Source organism: Lampris incognitus, chromosome 4 (assembly GCF_029633865.1).
Source record: "Lampris incognitus isolate fLamInc1 chromosome 4, fLamInc1.hap2, whole genome shotgun sequence".
NCBI lineage: Eukaryota > Metazoa > Chordata > Actinopteri > Lampriformes > Lampridae > Lampris > Lampris incognitus.
Genome location: NC_079214.1, coordinates 32203255 through 32227130, shown reverse-complemented (window position 1 = coordinate 32227130; position 23876 = coordinate 32203255). Strand labels below are relative to the sequence as shown.

Sequence of the window (23876 nt, the reverse complement as noted above, 5' to 3'; positions counted from 1 at the left end):
TTGTGCGACACGGCGTTGTGTGCGAGAAATGTTTTTGGCGATATGATGGTGTTCTTAGGCAAGGTTGGCGCTGGATTGTAGCACATGTAGGATATTGAAATGTGTATCATAGCGTTCCTAAATGAATTAAATATGGACTACTAAGGTAGGTAAAACCAATTTAGCGTGGCACTTTGGGATCCATGCTTCGCAATCACTCGCTTGCATGCCCTGTTAACGTGCTAATTAGCTAACGCTATGTTAGCCAGCAAGCGAGATTTGCTGGTTAGGTTACGGTCATTTGCTAGCTAGATGGGCGTGAACGTCGATGAACAGTGATTTTAGCGATAATTAGTTAAAATATATTGGCGTTGCTATTTTAACAACATGTCTTGTCTGCTGTGTGCGTTTGTTACACCGTTATAGTTGCGATCTAAAAATTACCGTTTGAGAAATTAAGAGTCTTTATTTACCCTTTTAAATTGCTTCTGTCCAAAATTAACCAACTCTCAACCGCGAAAAAATATATAACTACGATAAAGTGTGTTATCTAAGCTATAGTTATATCAGTTAAAATCAATGAGCTTGGTAGTGACTGGTGTGCTAACTGTAGGGACCACAATAATATTTTATATGGCTTCTGTCCTCTGGCTAAAGTAAAACTATCTTTTACGGAATTGGCGTTGCGTATGAAGGGATAAGACTGCAACAGGAAAGAGTATAAGTCAAAGCAATTTACAATCTGAATGAAGTACAACTTTTCCCATATTCGAAATGAGTCTATTTATACGTAAATTAAAACACTCATTCGCGAGCACATACGCTCACGCACTCAAAGTAGCTACAACAATCAGAATGAGATTTGTTGCCAAGTACAAGAACATACAAGGAATTTATTTTGGTATGTTGGTGCAAGAGAGAAAATTAACAGTACATAGTAAAGATGAAAGAATAAAGAATAAGAATAAAGATTAATGAATAAAATATAATCACTACTACTAAATAAAATATGTATACAAGATAGAGTGAAAAAACTATGTGCAAAAAGGTGCGAGTTCAACATGAGACCACGTGGCAGCCCCTGATGCCCGGCACTGAATGGCAGGAGCTGTGTTTGCAAAAACTTAAATTAGAATTTTAAGAAGTTATTTACAGAATAAGAATTATTTACAGGGTAGTGGAGGTTTTATGCAGGGTGTCCATATACAGAGAGCAGAGTAGGGAAAATAAAGAGGTGGGGGGATGAAAGGGATAATGCTAATTCATAGGATGTCTGTGAATGTTCTCATTCATCCAGGTCATGGTTGTCCAAAGGAATTGAATCGAGTGCAACTGGACTTGCACTCGAACGTCTTCACGGATATATACCAAGTCCAGTTGCACTAGATTCAATTCCTTTGGATAATTCATAGCATGAATATATGATGTTCCTTGCTAGTACTTTTTAATGATATCTCTCCTGCCATAAATCAATAATATAGTTACTCCAACTGAATTTGACATTCTGAAGCTTTTGATATTTTGACTGCTGTTCAGGTGGCAGCAACACTGAATTTGGTAAATCCAAAATCAAAGAAGGTTGAATCAGATGAACTGATTCAACCTTCTTTGATTTTCTTACCTGGATTATTGCGCATGCATTGAGACATAAATCCAAATTGTTATCTAGAATATTAACAGTAAAGGCATGCAACAACATTGGGTTAGCACAAACTGCTATTCTAATGTGCGTGCTGTACATTCAAGTACATTTAAGTAGGACATAATGTGCATTGCGTCAGTGTGAAACAGTTCCTTTTATAAGACATATTTACCACCTCAGATCATTGTGCATTTTGTTTGTGTTTTTCCATAGGTGCTATATTCAGCCTGTAGCCTAGTCTACATATTTTTGCATTCTAAATGCTGACACAGGGACACCCAACGGCATGCTATTGTGAGGCAACAATTTAGGTGAGTTGGTGTTATATGGACTGAGATTCCTCTCCCAACTTCAGCCATTTAATTCTATTCAGGGCCAGCATTGTCAGAGGAGATTAATCAATATTGACATTTGGCCAAGCTAAGCAACTAATTTTTTGCGATCCGTTTTTTCATCTTATGAAAAAAAACAGAAAAGTAACATTGCTCATTCTAGCTGCCCTGACCCCCAACAAAAAAAGGGGGGGTTTTGTGTAGGCAGAGAGAACGAATCCATTAGGTAAAAGAGGTGTTTGATAAGAGATTGTGCTAAATAAATTCAAAAATGTTGCTGTGCAAGCTAGCAAATGTATGTTGAAAGTGAAAATTAATGCCACATTGAGAACTAAAAAGGAAGAAAGGGAAAAGTCAGACAAGGGAAAACTGGTCTTCAAAATTGCTTTGGTTGAAATCCTAAGAGGTGCTCTGAAACGGAGACGTAAAAAATAAGTGTGGAAATGGCTCATGAAATTGATTAATTGATTGTCAGTGCTCTGATGACAAATGACAGAGGTTCTAGGCAACTAAAGCTTGTGATCGAAATGGAAATGTTTTAATTTGGTTGTGGATGGAATTTGTCTCATTGTAATTCCCTTACAAGCTCATGTTTATTATGCTTACAGCATGTTTTACAGTCTGGTTCTGTATGTTATACATATAGAACAGGGTTATCTCTTAATTCTGTTTGCAAATATTGCAAGCATGTCAGATTCCACTGGGATTTATCCAGTGAGATCACTAATTTCGGTCAAGTTTGTTTTGTTTTTGAGAGCCTATTGCTTTTACAGTTGTCGAATTGATGACACTGACATAGAGCACAATCACTTAGTAATTTAAACCGATTTCAGTCTATAAGATTTTTATTATACGTATTTTTCCTCATGTAATCAATCAAGATGGCAGGCAATAGCTTTTGCTAGGCAGTATTATATGATGACTCGACAGTAATGTGTGACCTGTTCAGGGTGATATTGAGGCATGCTGTGAAAGTGTGAGTGTGTGTCTTGCTCTGTCAGAAAGAAGGAAAATGTTGAGGGAATGGTGGGCCCTTAAGAGCAGGTCTAGCAATAATGGGCTTCCCTTTCACTGACTACAAAAATCAATATGTCTTAAACTGGCCAGAGCACTTTTTAGCTCTTCGTTAAAAGTGTAGCTATCATTTCTTTGTGTAACAGCTCGACGACCTGATATTCAAAACTGCTGATGCAGGTTATGTTAACACTCTGTGATGATATACACATCTCACTGTATAAATTTTGAAGGACCTCCTACCTTTCCAGAAATGTTTATTGAGTTACTTTGTGTATGATGGTCAGGTTACATGACATTTCTTTCTTTTGCCTATTTATTGTTTTGTTTGTTTGTCTGTTATTCCCCTCCCCGAAGGAAGTCGAGATAGTGTGGGAGGAAAAGTTTTGTGATTGCAACTGTAATGCTAAGAACTGAATGTTGGCATTGTTTGAATTTTTTATTCAAACCAAGTTTACTGAGAGGGACAACATCCACGCTAGCGTAACTGAGTAACAAATGAAGGCACTATTCACCTTAATGAGGTACAAATTAAAAGTGTGTCTTTGTGGAACCTGGTTATTAGTTTGATACATGTAACTAATGCCGGTTTACATGCAAGATTTCTTGATTTTAGTAGCACACACAAAAAAAGCAAGCCTACTCTTGTTTTTATCATTCGCCTCTAAATCTTGGGTTGTTTTCTGAATTGGTCTTCAGTTTGAATGCTCATTCTGGAGTATGACCCAAGGGTTATTGCACCCTATCCTGTATATTGGTGAGTTCTGATTTCTTGTTTGGTTCAGATTAAGTTTTGGTAGACTTGCATGGCAAGTGTAATTTTGGTTCTTTTACACATGTATTCCAGGCTTTTTACATCAAAAAAGCTTACTCTTGAATGTTTCATACAATGATGTATGGAACTTTGCACAATGGATTTTATTGCAGTAGGGGCAAGATCAGTGATTATTTTCTGTCAGTAGTGGCAGTCTGGTACTAAACTGCTGAATGAAGTCAAAATACCACAGTTATTGATCCCACAGTGGAAACTTTCTTATCACTGAAAAACTGCAAGAGATACAATACATAGAACAAAAGCACAGTCAGAGCAGTCATCATTAATATCTTTCTAAAAATCCTCTTGGGAAAATACAAGTTGATTTCCAGTATGCTCTCCATCCTTGTTTTTATCTATCATTCCATACTTGTATATATTCATTCATTTCTACATATCAACGTGTCATTTTATCCTATCACCCAAGAACTTTGTGGGAACTTGATATCCTTTTAAAAAGTATGATTTATAGGGATGTGACAGTTTTTTTTCCTCTGATGAGTCATTTAATATTGAGTATCTGCTGATATCGATTCCCAATCCGCTATTTATATTTTCCTGCATAATACAATGGCAGTTAGTGAAACCAATCCAAATTAGGTAAGATATGCTTGACAATTTAATAGCCCTGCATTAAGTATAAAAGTAGCACCACAGCTATCCATTAATGGTCTTCAATTATTCTAACAAAGTAAAAAAAACAACAACTATAAAGGTATTAAATACAATACAAAAACACTGACTAAAATGAAAAGCGATTCCAAAGAGTAATGTGAACTTGTTGAATTCCTTCAAATGATTTACTTTTTAGTGCCTTATTATAAAGGATCTCAGTTACCGTCGGCTGATGAAACACCGGCATTGCAGACATTTCATCTGGCTGTTGGATTTACTTTTATTTTAGCATTTAAAAATGTTCCACACTGCGCATATTTTATTTGCTTTTTGTTGTTGACTTAAAACACTCATCTCACTGCTGATAGTTGTGGATATCAGTTTACGACATCTGGATGGAGCACAGTGGAGCATTTATGACACCTATGACAGCTGGCGTAGACGTAGTAGAACTAAAACAAAGGACTGGAACTTGATCGGGCTTAATATAGCTGATACCAATCAATTAAAACCAGCGTTGATTGGCTCCAAAATCAGTCTGTGGATTGTGACATCCCTTGAATTCCCCCCCCTCCTTTTTTCTCCCCAATTGTGTCCGGCCAATTACCCTACTCTTCCGAGCCGTTCCGGTGTCACTGCTCCACCCCCTCTGCTGATCCGAGGCGGGCTGCAGACTAACACGTGCCTCCTCTGATACATGTGGAGTTGCCAGCCACTTCTTTTCACCTGACAGTGAGGAGTTTCACCAGGGGGACATAGCATTTGGGAGGATCACAATATTCCCCCCAGTTCCCCCTCCCCCTTGAAAAGGCACCCCAACTGACCAGAGGAGGCACTAGTGCAACGACTAGGACACATACCCATGTCCTGCTTCCCACCCGCAGACATGGCCAATTGTGTCTGTAGGACGCCTGACCAAGCCAGAGGTTAACAAGGGGATTCGATCTGGCGATCTCCGTGTTGGTTGGCAACGGAATAGACCGCTATGCTACCCAGATGCCCCCTAGTAAATTTTCATTTTGTTCTTTCAGTCATTGTTTGAGTTTTTTTTTTTAACATTGGTGGATCACTTATTTTGCAAGAAAATACAATGCTCCATGACCATTTTCTTCCAGCCGTAGGGGAAATAGATGCTAGGCAAATGCAGTATACTCATAATGTCTGCACTCAGTAGGACTGGATTAGAGGTGGCATTGAGAGCTGGTCAGTCTGGCACCAAGGCAAGTGTTGGCTGAGAGGATGGCCCAGCCATGAAACCCCCTCCTCACTCCTCTTTCTGGTGCTTTTGTTTGCTGAAGATGGCTGCCGGGCAACCAAACCTCACCATCCTCTCCCAATTTCCTATGGTACACGATCACAAGGGACTGGTCGATCAAGTAGTTTGTTACAAGACCGCAAGCTGTACCCAAAGATAAAATCTGATGAATGGAGTGATTTCAGATGGCGAAACTGGCTTTAGCCAGAAACACACAATTTAAGCAGCCTTCTATGCTTTTTAATGAAGTTTGCTGGGAAATTGGCTGACACTGAGAGAGGTATTTTTTTCTTTCTAATGCTACTATCGAACGTTTTCATGCACACATACATTTATTTGTTTATGGTGTTACAGGTACCTCTGGTTTGGTGTTGTGCTGAAACGATTAATCTATCAACAGGGAAAAACAAACAAAAAAAACAATTGTAATGTTGGTAATCCGTTACTGGTTTTAGTCATTTATGAAGTAAAAATACCACGCTGCAGTCTAACAATTTGCTGGTTCTCGAATGTGGATAATTTTCGTTTATTTTTGGTATTTTTATAACCTTTATTAGACAGTGATAGTGGAGGCAGACAGGAAATGAGGAGGCGAGGGGGTTATGCCATGCAACAAAGGTCACCGGCTGGATTTGAACTGGCTTCATAAACGCTATGATTTGTTTTGCTTTTTTCTAATTCATATCGGGATAAAATGGAGACTATTTTTATGGGGGGGTGGGGGTTGCTGATTGGTTTAGGTATACAGTTTTATTAAGACATTAGTTCAGGGTCTGTGAACTTATGATGGGTATTTGTTTTTGTTTTTTTGATATTTTATAGACTAAATGATAAATCAGTTGTCTAAAAAACATATAGCTTGATTGACAATAAAAATAATTGTTAGTTGCGGGCAACCTTAGTCTGTTTGTAATAATATATTATAACATTTACGTTTAGTTCAACACTATAGTGGATGAAAAGGTTTGTAATAATCTGGATCCTAAGATTATGTGGCAGGGATAATTTCCATACAGGTGATAATGTCCCTGTGTTTCTACAACACTCAGTTACTTCCAATCCATTCCCCTGAACTCAGCGCATTCTCCAACTTGGGCTTCTATAGAAAGGATGCTGGTGTTTCTGGCTGTCGTGCAACTGTCTGCTGGATTTGGTTCTTTGGGGTAACAGTCCCTATTGGAATTTCCTTTTTGATCCACACAAACAAGCTATTTTCAATACCCCTTGTTGACAAGCAAACTTGTTTGAATGGCAGTGTGCAGTTTTGAAGGCAGCCTGGTTGGCTTGTCAGCTAAAATTTGCCAACTATGCTCTGAGAAGCCCATAGTACTCTCAATGGAAACATCTCATTTCTTCTAAATGTCTGTCAAAAAGCAGCAGTCCTGCACTTGACAGTTTTCTTTCACATCTAAGATATTGCTATGTTCCTGAAGATATACAAACAAATGTCCTTTTGATAACTGGCATATTTAAAATAATTGTTAATCCATTAATTCCCGAATCATGAATGCCTGAGTTATTCATTTTAGCTATTGTCGGGTGAGACTTACTAAGCTTAACTCTTAAACCCGTTCACATCACTTAATAATATTCTTTGACTGCTGGGCCTGAGTGCCCAGAGTCGTCTGCCAATGAAAATGTACAGTCAGGCTTAAAAATCATCATAATCAGGAACAATTTATTGTCAACTCATCCATATACTTGCATACACAGATGAGATGGAATTTCGTTTCTCCCAGCCCACAGCAGTGCAACACAAAAGACAAAAACACATATCCAAGCCCTCCCAAAAATGACACCATCAAAAACATCCATCCATCCATTATCTGAGCCACTTATCCTGCTCTCAGGGTCACGGGGATGCTTGAGCCTATCCCAGCAGTCATTGGGCAGCAGGCGGGGAGACACCCTGGGCAGGCCGACAGGCTAAATAATGTTCAAAAATAATGCGTATCTACTGTGGCCTATACCTGTAGTGAGTGTCAGGCTAATGTCAAAGTTGAAAGAATTAACGTTGATACACAAGTGTTCCCATCCCAGAAGTTTCATGGTGGTGGTTGGAAGCAGCTAAACCAGTATTTATCTAATGTAGACACTGAAACTTTGTTTTGAAACAAATATCCTTGAATGATCCTTTGAATTTTGAATGGTGTGGTTGCTCCTTGTTCCCATATGCTAGGTGAGAGTAGCCCACAGTGCCTTTCACTGTTTAGAGAAATGCAGATTTAGAGTAAGAGTAAGCATGCATTTACTCCTTGTTTAGGAAGTGGTTAATTCCTCATTAAACCAACAGATTTCTCTTTTCCATCCCATGTTAATTTTTATCATTTGGGAGTGAATTTTATAGCAAAAAAGTTATTTGTTTTAAGAGTTAAAGTGAGCTTGGTAAACAGTCAGGCAGTGACAAATTTGAGTGCCAAACCCATAATAGATAAGATGGTGTGAAATCATAACAGTGTCAGGGAGTAAAATATGGATTGCAAATTGCAGTATCTGTGCAGATTATTTGCACAGAACCTTAAAATCACAAAATAACTTGGAACTTTCGCAATTGTTTAACTTGTGTTTTGGGTAGCATCATTATTTATTTTATTCTTTTTTTTTTGGAATTGCCTTGTTTCAGTGGTTTATTTTTGCCTAACGGGTCAGCACAAAGCCTGCCTGCTGGAGCTAACTGGGGCTTCTGATTATTAATAGCCTTTATTCCTCACACACAGCTACTCAGCCCCAGGATCAGTTTTCTAAAGGGACTATTGCGGCCATCAATTTATCTTGAAGTAGCAGTTATAGTGTCTCACATTGGTCTCTAGGGTTTTCTCCTGCCCTTGACATTAACAAGAAGCGGGGACCCCTTAACAATGACTCATGCCTCTAAAAGTTAAAAAAAAAACAACCACAAATACACTGAAAAGTCCAGGTTGACTCACTCTTGTGAGTTTGAGAAGTTTATAAGTGCTTTAAAAAAAGAAAGGAGAAAAAAAAGTGCTTTATGATTTATTCAAATAGTCTGACCCATTGTTCCATTTTGTCTTCACATGTTCGTCCTCTCGTCCTGGTGTCTTTCCCTTTCCCTCCATATTTGTCTGCCTCCCTGAAGCTCTATCTGACACCATCTCCATCATACATTTTGCATGTTTGTAGTTCTCCACGCATGAGATTATTAGTTTGTATTGAAAGTCATATTCAGTATGAAATTGGATGTGTGTGTGTGTGTGTGTGTGTGTGTGTGTGTGTGTGTGTGTGTGTGTGTGTGTGTGTGTGTGTGTGTGTGTGTGTGTGTGTGTGAGACTTTGTTTTGTTTTTTAGCATTTATCCTAGACACATTAAGAAATGAGGTACTGAATCTCAAATCCTTCCCTTCTCTGTAGCACAGGATGCAGTCTTCAGGCCACCGACTGCGAGACATGGAGCAGCACCACCCACTGCTTTCGGCCGGTGGGGATGCAGAGGCAGGAGGCCTGGGACCAGGAATGATGGTGGGGGGGCCCCACACTGGCCATTCATCGGGTAACCGTACACTGTGGTTTATCCAGGACAGTTGTGGCATGGTGTGTGCCGCTATGACCTGGTTCCTGGTGTTGTACGCCGAGTTTGTGGTGAACTTCGTTATGCTGCTCCCCACCAAGAACTTCTGGTACACGCTGCTTAACGGGGCAGCCTTTAACTCCCTGGCTGTACTTGCACTGGCCTCGCACCTACGCACCATGCTGACTGACCCAGTAAGTAGGAAAGGTGGGCACGGTGAAAAAGGATGAGGGAGGAAGGGAGCTGTGTTGGAAAGTAAAGAGTATCTGCCAAGAACAAGGATAGAATCCAAGAGAGAGAGATTTATTTATTAAGACAGGAAAGAAAGGGAAAAGGCAGGGTTATGGAACAAGAATAGATGGAGGGACAATAAAGAGAGATTAAAAGGGAAGGTAGCAGAAGGGAAAAAGAGGTTTGACTACGGTAGAACCGAGTCAAGGTTACCTTTTAACATTTATTAACCAAGTGATATCACACAGTCTACAAAGCTACATGTGTATGGATAATCAAATCAGTATCATAGTGTGGCGTTAGCAGAACACTGATTTTGCTGTCATTGAAAGTTCAAAACGTTTGGCATACAAATTGTCACTCACAATCCACAAAATTCATTTGCCAGTGTGTTTGATGACTAAGCCTACATTGACTCAAACTCTTTAGTTCATTTATGACATGACCACTTATTTTCAGATAATTTTAGTTAATGACATAGAACTAACTCTTGTACACAGTATCCCATTTTGAACAAATGAGAATGTGTGTCTATGTACGATTAGCAAACTTAAAGTGGTCGTATATTTGGTTATCAGTTGGATCAGAGATTCTTGTATTATTTACTCCACACTTCACAACCAATTTGCTGAGGTACCTTAGATTGCATTCTAGCCTAGCTTTTTGCTTAAATGTCCCTAGAAAATTGTCCATGACCCTGAAAACCATTACATTAACTTCATTTAATTGCATTAATCTATAGTCTTTTTTCCCCTCCTTTGATGTTGAATTAACTCAGTGCAGTTTGTTCAACAGTATTTGTAACAGAGGATTTTTGAATCTTGGTGAATTTGCTCAATTCAACAAAGGTTGAAGTGAGTTGGCAGTTAAATACTTTTCCCGCTTCTGCAATGTTTAATTCATCATTACTTATGCCTGATAGTGGCTCATTCACACCCTACCAACCAATCAGCCCATCCTTTCTGATTACTCCACTCAAAAGCTTGAAATGCTCATGGATTGTTCAGTGGTGTAGGAGTTGTTCCTCATCTGATGAGAGGGTCTAAGGGCAGGATGTTGTGTTGCTGTTAAGCCCACTGAGGCAACTTTGTAATTTGTGATATTGGGCTATACAAATAAAATTGACTTGACTTGACTTGGTGTGACAAACTGGTTATCTAGGCTTTAACAAAATTGATTTTTGCTTCAGCTGCTCATTGTGATTCCAAAAGGTTCACGTGTTGATAGGCTATATTGACAGTACCAGTCTGATTTCACTGACCTGATGCATTTCTTACATGGAGCAGAGTGAGTGTTTATTCTGTATTGAATCTGGAGCTCAACAATGCTCAAAGCATTATGTCACTAGTAGCCAACATATAGAAATAACTGCAAAAGGATATGAATTTTGTTCTAATCTCCCTCGATCCCAGAATAGAGAAGTAAAAGGAACAGACTAGACTCCTGCCTAATTTTTGTTTGATTGAAGAAAGCTTAATTAACTACAATTTGCACACTTTATGTTGGACTGTCATATTCCTTCAAAATATACAGAAAACATATCCTTCATTTTATGAAAAGTTGTAGAAAAACATGGAGAGCAACTCCTTCATGCTGGGTTTGTTAGCATTAGAATGTGATCACAACTAAGCGAAACATGATTTTAACAACTAATAGTTCCAATAATAAAATATCACGCACCTTGCATGTGATGACATGTGACAGAATAGTTCAAACAGTATATGGACTTTGACTGCACATTAATATAATTAAGCAAAAGGGTTTTTCAGTCTGTTTCACAAACTGAGGAACTTTTAGAAACCTGTCAGCCAATCCTGCAACCAGTTGGTAATATATTGTTGTAGGCATACAGTTTGATGAACCACAGCCTGTGACTAACCACATTCTCTCTTTGTTTGTGTCTCCCTGTGAATTTCCCCTCAGGGTGCAGTTCCCAAGGGCAACGCTACTAAAGAGTACATGGACAGCCTGCTGCTTAAGCCTGGAGAGGTCATCTATAAATGTCCCAAATGCTGCAGCATCAAGCCTGAAAGGGCACACCACTGCAGGTACAAGTCTTAACTAAAGGCAATACCTATGGAAGAGGATTGACCGTTAAAAGTCCCTGCACATGCACAGGCTGTGATATGTCAACTTATGTACAAATGTTCATTTTCCCCTATTTGACTTGAATACCTCTTAAGCAAAATCCCTTTTTTTAAGTAATTGGCTCAAAATTCAATTTTTTTTTTCTTTTAGAGTTCTATGTCCGTTATCACAGCCCTTTTAAGGGGAAAGAAAAGTGTCACATTTTTGGAAGTTTAATTATGGGGTTAATGTCTTGGTAATTTTTCACGTGTTATACAATCGAAGAAAGCCTTGAAGAAAACCAGTTCTGAAACTAGAGTAGTAAACAAACTTCACACAAGCAGAAGTGTGCAACTTTTTGTGTAATCCATTTACATGTACCGAGATGAGTGTGCACTGTTTTCCTCTGTTGTGTATAATCTTTATTTATACAGGTAGTACCATTAAAGACCAAGAACCTTTTTCAATAAGTGTTCAAATACAAAAGATAAATTCAAAAATCAAACTTGTTGTAAGGTAACACCAAGAGCATATACAAAAACATGATCTCAAACTCAGAATATTTAAGAGCCACTGAGATACCGCATTGAAGTCAGTCTATCATTCTTTGAGGGGTCCTGTAACCTCCAGTCGGTCTTTCGGTGACGCTCACATGAACACCCTTGATTTCCACTGAAATATTTAGTAATATCCGGTATTTTGAAAGCTGTTGGGGTTGCTTCTCATTTACACATAGCACTACCATAGCAACGATGGTGTTTGTAGTGATAAGATGTTTCCCACAGTGAATAATCTCTGTTGGCACAAGTTTTCCAAGTCAGTAAGTAAGTCAGTCAATTTTATTTGTATAGCCCAAAATCACAAAGTAGTTCCAAAGGGCTTTACAGTCAGTTCAATATATGACACCCCCTAAACTTAGACCCTTGACTTGGATGAGGAAAAACTCCACAAGATTAACCTTAAAAAAAGAGGGAAACCCTCAGGAAGAGCAACAGAATAGGAATTCCTTATCCAAGATGGACAGATATGCAATAATAGGTGTTGAATACAGCATACATAAGAGTATGTACAACCAAATATCACACACAGAGCAAGGTGATGTTTAATGCAGTTAATACATATATAGGAAAGCAAATTAAAATGTATTAGGTTATAAAAGTTGTAAGGAGAGAATGCAAAGCATATGGAGAGAATCTGCGATCATCAAACATCAGGCAACCCCACAGATGCAACCAAGAGCATGCGGGACCCCACGTCATAAACCAGCTCTGCTCAGTAGGTCCCTGGAGAGAGAATTGGCTTCACATGCACACAGGAGGCAGACTAAGACACAACATCCCCACAGAGGGAGAAAGAAGTGCTGAGAGTGATGCCAGTTAGCGATAGTTAAAAGAAATTATGCAAAAGCAATAATGAACAAGAACAACACAAACAATTGCTTAAATTTGCAGGAGGATGCAACTGCGATCAAGGGAAGACAGGGTGCAGCATAAAAAGGATGCTAGATCCCAAAGTGGTCTGGCAGTCCGGAGAGAGAGAGAAACCATGATGCCATGGTCATCAGACAGTCCATAGAAGAAGAACCATGGTCCTGAGTGAGAGAGAAAGAGAGAGGAGGCCTGCACCTTGAGAACAGAGGGCATAAGATGGCTCATTAGGCTGTTTAAGATCTGTCGAGGAGGCAAGCCCATTGAATATTTTACAGGTTAATAGTAGCACTTCAAAGTCAGATCTAGTTAGATCTGCTCCACCAATCAACTTTTGTTTTAAGGTGTCCAATGGAGTCTTCCCTGTAAACAACAAGGTTTGGTTTTTATTAAGTTTCTCACTAAAAAAGAGGTCTAACAAACATAATTAATAAATTTCCCACCTCATAAAATATTTGCAAAGCTTTTTTTCTTTTTCTTTTTTGAATGGTTTGAAAGTTTCATTGTTTAAACCTGCTGGAGATCGTCTTCTCTTTTGATTGGCCAACATGGTGTATTATCGCCACCAGCTGTCTAATTGCAGGAACTGAAACGAGTGTAACATCCCCCTCTGACCGCAGCCTTCTTCACCTAGGAAGAGCCTCAACAATATATACACAGTTTCTTTCTTTGTACTTATCCTTTCTCCATTCTTTATCATGGTCGGACTTATGTTTCTTTGCTTTAGCTGCAGCTGCTTCGCTTCCTCCGGTTGACATTTTTTTAAACCAAACTTTATTGCAAGAAGATAAGTGTCAGTCAAAAGAACAATGTATGCCAGTCAAGCCAAAATAATAATAAGCCAGGGGTAAAAAAAAAAAAAAACCAAACATGTAATAAAGACCTTATTTTATGTTTTAATAGCTTTTTTGTTATTACATTCTGCTACATTAGAAATGTATTGCATGAGATTAGGGATGCATTGATATTGCTTTATCACTGCCGGAGTTGATTATGAGTATGAATCGTCAAGTATCAGCCAATATCGAGTACCGATCCAATCCGTTACTTCTGCTGAACTCAGCAGACTTCAGCCATTAGTTTGTGGTAATGGTGAAAAATTGGCAAAATACTGAAGACGGAATCCCCCCCCCCCCCCACTTTTAACAAAACGCAGGCTTCTATTTGCTTTTACTTATGACATATTACTAATGACTTTTGGTATTAGAATTTATTCTTGGGTAAATTCTATTCTATTCTATACCTACTACTACTACTTTTGGCTGTTCCCATTAGGGGTCGCCACAGTGGATCATCTGTTTCCATTTCTACCTGTCGTCTGCATCTTCCTCTGTCACACCAGCCACCTCCATGTCTTCCCTCACCACATCCATAAACCTCCTCTTTGGCCTTCCTCTTTTCTATTCTATACCAATACTCAATTTTAGCCTGGAATTGTACCGATATCCAATATCAGTATTGGTTTAGCCCTACTTGAAGTCAACAAACAGTCCAGGAAAGATTGGTTTTCTTATTTGCAAATTTGGACTTGTGCATGTAAAATTTAGTTGCCGCTTATACTAATCATGGTTATACTGATCAACCATTTGTACTGATTAAAAGTCACTGGACAGAATCATTCCTATACTAATGTTTTTTTTTTTTTTTTTTTTTTATTTTAATGTTATTACTGTGATCTATTTGCACCACTAGTAGTTAAAAACAGCATCAGATACCTTTTACTGTTGAGACAGTAGCTACTTGAAAGTTCCAGCTGGCCTTTACCGGTAAAGTCATAGTTTTGAATCCCTATATCAGTGGTTCTCAGTCATGTGTATGTAGGTTTTTAGTCCAGTCCAACACTACACCAGCTGATTTCACCAGTTGGTCCTCCCCTGTCTGGTACAAGGTTTGAAATCATCTGGTGTAGTGTTGGGTTGAAATTTAAACCTGCATACACACGGCTCTCCGTGGCATCTGATTATTGCTAAGGTCGGCCATCCCAAACACTCTCCCATCCTTCCTTAGCTACTCCGAAAGTGCTGTTGAACAACATACTGGACTCCTAATTGTTTTAGTGGAGCTGTAGACTGACCAGTTGTATGAACCAGGTATTAATGGGCAGCTTCCAATGATTGATTTGCCTCACTAAAAAAAATCACTGGCTTGTAAATAGGTGACATTGACACGCTCTGCTATATCTTGTCTTGCCCACAGTATCTGTAAAAGATGCATACGGAAGATGGATCACCACTGTCCCTGGGTCAATAACTGCGTGGGGGAGAAGAATCAGAGATTCTTTGTACTTTTCACTGTAAGTAGACAGAAAGCCACTGCCATTAATGACACAGAAGTCATCTTATCAAATACAACAAGCAGTGGCTGTGATGTGACACATTCTTTCAGTTTACTTCTTTCCATAAAGTAGGTGCATATCATAATGTTCTTATGAGGGGGTACTATACACTTTCATTACCCTTACACATTTTATTGCAATATTTCATTAAATTGATGTCACTATTTTATAAAAGAGATGTTAAGAATTGTAATGTTAGGATGAGGAGCTCGGACATCCAGAGGGATCTTGGAGTAGAGCCGCTGCTCCTTTGCGTCGAAAGGAACCAGTTAAGGTGGTTCGGGCATCTGATTAGGATGCCTCCTTGATGCCTTCCTTTGGAGGTTTTCCAGGCACGTCCAACTGGGAGGAGACCCCAGGGAAGACCCAGAACTCACTGGAGGGGCTACATTTCTAATTTGGCCTGGGAACATTTTAGGATCCCCCAGGATCCTAAAATGTTGCTGAAGAGAGAGATATCTGTAGTGCCCTATTTAGCTTGCTGCCACCGCAACCCAACCCCAGAGAAGCAGCTGATGATGAGATGAGATGAGATGATGTCAGTATTTTATCAAATATGTTTAGGTGAAAAAAATTAAAAAGCGGCATAACGTAAAGGCATAATGATGAGCAGTGGTGAGCTCTGAATGCTGAATGAGAGGGTGGGGATAAAGAGTGACGCAGAGTTGGCCTGTACATTGGGATGTGTTGTGGACGCTGCAGTCAGGGGGCGTGTCCGTCTGGTGTAATTGAGCCAGGGAGGAGGGACCAACTTTGAATGTTGTGTTTACAAATTGCAACTGACAAATCCTAATCGTTCTACCTTTAGCAAGAGTGTAGGAGTAGGAATTTCAAGTCATTTTTTGCAAATTTACCAAATCAAAGTGATTTTCACAGTAATTGTTCTGTTACAAAGATATTTCATAGACCCCCCAAAATGAATTATTAGGTTGAAAGTTTGTTTGCTTGTTGGCAACACCATCAGGAATGAGGAATGCAGTCTGAAGCATATTGGCTGAAATTTCAACAGTATGCCAAGAATTTGTAGTCTATGGCAATGAGCAAAAAAGTGTTGAACAGAGCATCAGCATCGATAGGCCGATAGTTTGGAAATGATTTTATCTACCAAGCTAGCCTACCTGTGTATTACTTAAGATGATTGTTACATTTAATTTCAATAACATTTTTTAGCACCTAGCAATCCCCTCATTTATCAATAATTCAACATTTATCCACAACTATCCAAAGGAGTTTAATCAAGTGCAACTGGACTTGGTATATATCCGTGAAGACGTTTCGCCTCTCATCCAAGAGGCTTCCTCAGTTCGTGCCTTTCTGACTAGACCAAGCTAGTCTGACTGGCTGGTGATGAGACTCAGAATTTATCCTCTTTGGAGTCGTTGTCGATGTCCATGGCTCTGACAACGACTCCAAAGAGGATAAATTCTGAGTCTCATCACCAGCCAGTCAGACTAGCTTGGTCTAGTCAGAAAGGCACGAACTGAGGAAGCCTCTTGGATGAGAGGCGAAACGTCTTCACGGATATATACCAAGTCCAGTTGCACTTGATTCAACTCCTTTGGATAACCATGACCTGGATGAATGAGAACATTCACAGACTTATTTATCCACAACTAGTTTAATCAAAAAGGAATCTAAGTATAAAGGACATGCAATACAGAATCATGGAAGACACATTTGATAGAACAAAATCAAGTGGACAAGTCTAGCATGTGACTATATCTAAACGCATATGCCAACAGTTAAGAAAACTCGCTGTTTATTGCTATTGTGTTTTAGTTGAATAGGCAAACAGTGTGGACTGTCTGAGATACGAAATGTTTTTAACATGTCTTTTGAGGGACCTATGACCAGCAAGGTCAAACCAAGCTGGCAGAGATCAGTGATCTGTTTGCACTTTTTGTTTTACTATCAATAAAAGAATATTGTTTCCACAGTTTGCCTTCTATGCATTCTGTGCATCTGAAAAATGGCCCAAGGTTAGTTGCTTTGTTGAGTAAAACACTGAGGTGGTACGACCAGCCATAGCTCCCAGAACTGCCATTCATTCTCTTCACAGCACCACCAGCATTCTTTTTATTGTCTCATATGCTCACTGGCACTTCTTAGACGACTGAAATATAAAACTATCATATACGGCTGGCTCATAACATAATTTGCTTGAATCGCCCACTGCTTCAAAACCATAGCCCAACACATATATTGTAATTTTAGCGCAATGCCATTAATTGCTGCCATTTATACCTGCAAGCCAAACTAACCCACTGTAGTGAGAGTGATAAGGTCGCATTTCTTTGTTTCACCATATCACTTTTTCCCATTGTGTCTTGTCTCCCACTGTCCAATGTTCTCCCTGCAGATGTACATTGCCTTGATTTCTGCCCACGCCCTAGGCCTCAGTGGAATGCACTTCTTCTCTTGTGTTAAAGTCCAGTGGAATGGTAAGGCCCCTCCCTCTTTGTCTTTGTTATCGGCCTGCTTGCTGCTATGTCACCTTCAGCTGTGGTTTGCCAGAGAATGACAAATTTAAAGTTTTTATTATTTGCCAAGTAAGTTTGGATAAAGAAGATAAAATGGCTGCAAAAACTTAGGTGCATAACCTTTTTTTTATAGAAAGACAAATAGACCTTGCTGAATTATGTCATAACAGTACACAAAGAAAAGGATTGTGTTTGACTAATGTTTGACCAAAAAAAAAAAAAGAATTAGGAATAATTAGCCAATTTGCAATATTTTAAATAGATATATAAATAAATGAATAAAATGTAAAGTAGACAACTTTAGTAATATGATCACTTATAGTAATTGATAAGTAGTAATAAGATCACTGAGAATGTCTATAAGAGAGTATCTGCATACCCTAAGAATATCTATGTTGGCAAAAATAAGGACAAAAAATACATTTGCAAATGGAGGACATTTGCATACAATGTGTTTCTACAATAATAACACTTTAAATAACACAATAGCATTACATTTTTGAGGAACATTTTGCACATGTAGGTAATGACATTACACAAGATAGATTTTGTTTGGGAAAGCCAAAGGCAAACGTACTTCAAGTGTATCAGAGGAGAGCTTGTGAGAAAGTGTTTATTCAGAACGAGACAAACAGGGTGATGATGAGGGAAACGGCGTCTGCATGACATCGGAGAGAGCAAAAGAGCTGGTTGTCCAATTGTTAAAAATAGAAGCTGCAGTGCAGGTCATTAGAGTCGTGCTGCAGAATCATCACTCTTGGAGCTGCTGTTGGTCTTCCTCTGCTCCCTTGAGGGGTCTGTCCATGGAAATCAACCAGGAAAACATTTTACGCCCTAAAACTCCAGTTCTGACTGCCCCCTACAAGATAACACTATAAGAATAACTTTGTCTATCTCTTAATTGTGTCTTAATGTTTTTAGGTAATAATAATTGGGTAATGCAAACCCATACTTCAATGCAAAATCATGTTAACATGTACACTCCTTGCTGGGACCCTTCTGCCGCAAATCACTCCTAATACTCTTCTCCACCCTGCCTGCACTCTCATATTCACCTCTCTTCTGCACTCTGCGTTACTTTGTACAGTTGACCCCAAGTATTTAAACTCATATGCCTTTGTCACCTCTACTCCATGCATCATCACCATTCCACTGTCCTCCCTCTCATTCACACATATGTGTTCCGTCTTGCTCCTACTGACTTTCATTCCTCTTCTCTCCAGTGCATACCTCCACCTCTCCAGGCTCTCCTCCATCTGCAACCTACTCTCACTACAGATAACAATGTCATCCACAAATATCATAGTCCATGGAGACTCCTGCCTGATCTCGTCTGTCAACCTGTCCATCACTATTGCAAACAAGAAAGGGCTCAGAGCCAATCCTTGATGTAATCCCACCTCCACCTTGAACCCATCTGTCTTTCCAACTGCACACCTCACCACTGTCACACTTCCCCCATACATATCCTGCACCACTCCTACATATTTCTCTGCAACTCCCTACTTCCTCATACAATAACACACCTCCTCTCTCGGAACCATCATATGGTTTCTCTAAATCCACAAAGACACAATGTGACTCCTTCTGACCTTCTCTATACTTCTCGATCACATTCTCAAAGCAAACGTCACATCTGTAGTGCTCTTTCGTGGCATGAAATCATACTGCTGCTCGCTGATCACCTCTTCTATTAACCTAGCGCCTGTTACTCTTTCCCATATCTTCATGCTGTGGCTGATCAACTTTATACCTCTGTAGTTGCTACAGTTCTGCACATCGCCCTTATTCTTAAAAGTTAGTACCAGTGTACTGCTTCTCAAATCCTCAGGCATCCCTTCACTTTCTAAGATTGTGTTAAACAATCTAGTTAAAAACTCCACTGCCATCTCTGCTAAACATCTCCATGCCTCCACAGGTATGTCATCTGGACCAAATGCCTTTCTACTCTTCCTCCTCTTCATAGCTGCCCTCACTTCCTCCTTGCTAATCCATTGCACTTCCTGATTCACTATCCCCACATCATCCAGTAACTCTGTCATATGTAGCCCAATTTATATTGTAGGGATTCAGAGTCTTGTTATCTCAAGAAGGATTCTAGGCACATTTTTAGCAACCCATGCCCTGTCTTTGAGTCCCTATTCAAATTGTCTGTAAATTAAAAATCCTTTCTTTAAGATGTTTTTTGGGGGGTATTTAAAACTGGCCAATAATTCACAATTTTTTTTCATGGTCAAGCATTAGTAAAACACAATCTTATGTGCTGTTATAACATAATTCAGCAAGAAATTTTAAAAGGAGGTTATGCACATAAGTCTTTGTGATCTGTCCCCTGCTGCAGTGTTTTTTGTTCCCTTGTGTTTCCATGTGACATTAATTGTTTGATTTACCACAAAAAAATCCTGTCTCTATCCTTTTTTGCACCCCCTCCTGTCCCTGGCATCTTTACTTGAACCAGAGTGCAGCGATTTTTCACCAGGGGTGTCCGTACTACTGCTGATCTTCCTCTGTTTGGAGGCTGTGCTCTTCCTCACCTTCACAGCAGTTATGTTCGGTACGCAGATCCACTCCATCTGCAACGATGAAACGGTAAGTGTTCACTAGATGGCAAGCTGTTAATGTAATGGCGTTATTTATGAAGTGTGTGTGTGAGATCGGATACAGGCCTCCTTTTTATGTGGTATTAAATTCTGATACAATTCCAATTGTTAACACCCAACCTGATCAGGTCAGATTTTGCCCCCAGAAATGAATTGTAAACATCATACTTAGTGCCTCGTGTGACTTCCTGATTGGAAAAGAAGTGCTTTGTCAAGAAAGTGGATCCGTGAGAACAGTGCCTGCACCAACAGAAAGTGTCCCTTTTCAAAAGTTTTCGAACCATCTGGAGTCATCAAATGAAGCCATAACTGTCGCACCACTCAAACATGCTAGCACACGCTGTGTATAATAATTCACTAGATTGTCTGCATGTTCCTATCTTAAAATATGATTGCATATTTGATATTGTTGGTACAAAATTATTGTTTACTGCTTGATTTATTGATTTAAGTTTTGTCCCGTTATGTAGTGTTTAATCTCTATACACTGTGCATGCGTAATGTATTGGAAAACGCTAACAACTTTCTATTTCAATCTTGTTGCATCCTGTGCACAGAAACATTATTTATTCACTTAAAACCAACCATATACTCCAACCATATACTCCTCTCAACAGAGGTGGTGGAAATTGCTGCAAATGCCAAAAAGAAATGTATCCAATAGCCCTTGTCTGCTATCTCGTTATCGAAACCTTTTGAAATAAACATCATCTTACTTGGTTCCATGTTTGGCATCTGTTTCTCGCCTATGTTGCTATGCCAACATCACGTGTTATTGTGTGTGCATACGTGTCACATAAGATGGTTGACCATGTAAACCCATGGTCCAAATACAGGTTGCGTAATATAAACCTAGACAAAAGATCAGATTTTAACAAAAAATTCAGACAGGCTTCAAGACCTGCAGCGTAAATGTAGCCTAATTGCTCATGGTTCACTAACCACTCATTTTCTAATGCTGAGCATCACCATAGGTATTTGTATTTTCTATTCGCTACTGATGTTGTCGATCAATAGATTTCATTTTCACATTCATCCATCTTGTACTTAGTACTGGACGCACAGCTCCTGCTATCCGGCTATATTGCAGTCAGGGTCAGTTGAATAACAAGGGTTCCTGTGAGTCCTGGATATTATATAAATTCATAGACTAGTTTTACAGTCATTAAAAAAAAAAACCTGCAAAGTGTTCTCAAAGTCCTGCAAAAAGATTTCCTTAAAAGAATGGGAACCCCGTGTTTACTCGTTGAGCTAGAAAAAACACTCCCAAGGTTCACCCAAATCCAACATAATGCTATGAAAGTTTATCGTGGCGAATTGTCGTTATTTCAAATTGTTGGTCGTTTTACTTATAAATCCCTTCATTTTTGCTGGACCTTTATTCTTTCTTTGCAGCGGCATGGATGATATTGTTGGTAGGCTGTGGCTTTTTGCAAACATAAATAAACTTGTTCTAGATCAAGTGTCACTCCATTGAAAATGAAATCTACTGATCGACAACATAAGTGGTGAGTAGTTAATAGATATGGTCTTCAAAAATTCTGCACTACCCCTTAACAGGTTTCAAACAGAGCAAGGTTAATGAATGATTGAAAAATTGATTTGACTTGAATTTTCATACACAGAGGCTCACTTTTAAAAATATCTCACCAAGTGTCATTATGCATGCTCAATTATCCAGGTAAGAAAATCAAAGAAAATTGAATCACTTCATCTGGACACAACAGAAGTCACTTCGATGAGTGATGAAATGTTTCTGTCAATAAACGTTGTGTCCAGATGAACTGATTCAACTTTCTTTGATATCTCACCAAATTCCTGTTTTATCGCTTTGCATTAGAAGAACTCTTAATTAATGTAACCAATCTTCAAGCTTGAATCTCTTGATTTTTTTCAGATTACCCACTTTCGTTTTTGTTAATCACTTGTCTGAAAATGTAATCATTTCCTTTTTTCTTTTTTTTACTTTAAAGTTAAGTTTACCTATTCTGAACATTTGATTTGCTACTGAAATTTAACAAAAAACTTGGCAAGGAGAATCTCTCATTTACAAAAGTGTTTGTCTCCTAGGAAATTGAACGTCTTAAAAACGAGAAGCCCACATGGGAGCGTCGCATGCGCTGGGAGGGAATGAAAGCTGTGTTTGGGAGCCCGCCTTCCCTCCTGTGGTGCAATCCGTTCACAGGCCTGCGTCTACGGCGCCTGCTGCTGTTGACCCAAAGTCGGCGCAGTGGGGCAGAGTTTTCTGTCTGAGAGCAGAGCAGACGAACACAGCTCAGCAACATTTGACCGTCCTAACAACAAGACTGCTTATAAATGCCCTCACTCTTGGTAGCAGGCTAAGATGAACACATGAACCCTGTCTTTTGCCTCTGGGCAACAAGGAGGTGGATGCAAGGCTGTACCAGCATGTCACCACCACTGGAACTTTGCGCTCACTCACCCTTATTAATATAGAACCACTGTTATTGTTCTACATGAATAAGTCAAAAGTATAAAACTGTTTTTTTCCCCAACAAGAGTAGCTTTCCATGCTTTTAAGTAAAGCACATAGTGCAGAACCCAAAATGAATCTGCTCATCGCAAGACAGTCCAAGGTGCTGTTTGAACTTATATCCTCTATTACAGGGTCTTCTGTGTCCAATTTGAATACAGTAGCAGTGTTTAAGAATTTTTGGTGGGCTGTACTCCTGTGCTCAATTGCATATCCTATCCATCACTTGTGACAAGACAAATTGACTTGAATAGGAAGCCCTTGACAAATTTCTAGTGGATCCAGGCTGTAGAGTCAGACTCCAGGACACGCACTATATAACTACAGTTGAAAAGCAATGTTGAAATTGAGCACCGTGCACATCGGAAGTGGAACTGTGCCTCCTGGATTTGCATGAGGAACAGCTCATTCATTCAGCATCTCAGCCAGTTAATGAGGCTTTCTGTTTCTTTTAATGGATCAACAGTTTACTATGAACCCAATTCTAATTTCCAGGACAGCATATCTGGAAGGATTTAATTGTTTATTGTTGTTGGTCTGAGGTTTTTAATCCTTAAGTCATTTAAAAATCAATATTTTGATCAAACCTGCTGGATAATGTTTATTTATATTATTTCTTATGACCACTCCTAAGGAGGACAGTGCAAGAACTGACCATAATGAATCACTGGAGCTGACTACTGTCATTCTAATTCTTTATTTTGACAATGAACAGTCTTGTGTTAGTCCCCTTGGTATTACTCAGTTTCACCACCTCATCTTTCCCCAAGTTGAGCCTCATTTTATTCTTGTTCAAGCTTTCTCTACAATCTCAGACTTATGGTGTGCCCCCAAGAAATTATCCAGGTTTGACTATTTTTGCTGCTGAAAAGGCTAAAAATGATTTGAGTTTGGATTTCCTAATACATTGATAGTAAATGTCTTTATGCATGCTGAATAGTCCAGGTAAGAAAATCAAAGAAAGTGAATCAGTTCATCTGGACAGAATGTCTTGATGTATGCTCAATAATCCAGATAAGAAAATCAAAGAAAGTTGAATCAGTTCATCTGGATACAATGTTTGTTG

At 39.2% G+C, this 23876-nt stretch overlaps 1 protein-coding gene across 4 annotated transcripts; it reads left to right on the top strand.

Annotated features, from left to right (window-relative positions):
* The first annotated feature begins 10 nt into the window (after positions 1–10).
* On the top strand, positions 11–23155 carry zdhhc7 (zinc finger DHHC-type palmitoyltransferase 7). Of its 4 annotated transcripts, none has more exons than XM_056278882.1 (8): positions 11–145; positions 1835–1932; positions 9020–9370; positions 11331–11455; positions 15098–15194; positions 17596–17677; positions 20175–20305; positions 22387–23155. In XM_056278882.1, exons 3-8 carry the CDS (start codon positions 9026–9028, stop codon positions 22567–22569), a joined length of 963 nt encoding a protein of 320 aa, XP_056134857.1. In that variant the 5' UTR covers positions 11–145; positions 1835–1932; positions 9020–9025; the 3' UTR covers positions 22570–23155. The 4 variants fall into 4 exon arrangements, with proteins under 4 accessions (XP_056134857.1, XP_056134859.1, XP_056134860.1 ...); XM_056278884.1 differs by lacking the exon at positions 22387–23155 and adding an exon at positions 20489–21030; XM_056278885.1 differs by lacking the exon at positions 22387–23155 and adding an exon at positions 20463–21030.
* Positions 23156–23876: the final 721 nt, after the last annotated feature.

What these genes read in the sequence shown, in the direction of transcription:
- zdhhc7 (XM_056278883.1), top strand. Translation starts at nt 9,026, where the DNA reads ATGCAGTCTTCAGGCCACCGACTGCGAGACATGGAGCAGCACCACCCA. An exon ending in TGTTAAAGTCCAGTGGAATG is followed by an intron (nt 17,678 to 20,174) that starts GTAAGGCCCCTC and finishes TACTTGAACCAG; the next exon opens with AGTGCAGCGATTTTTCACCA. An exon ending in CCATCTGCAACGATGAAACG is followed by an intron (nt 20,306 to 22,386) that starts GTAAGTGTTCAC and finishes TTTGTCTCCTAG; the next exon opens with GAAATTGAACGTCTTAAAAA.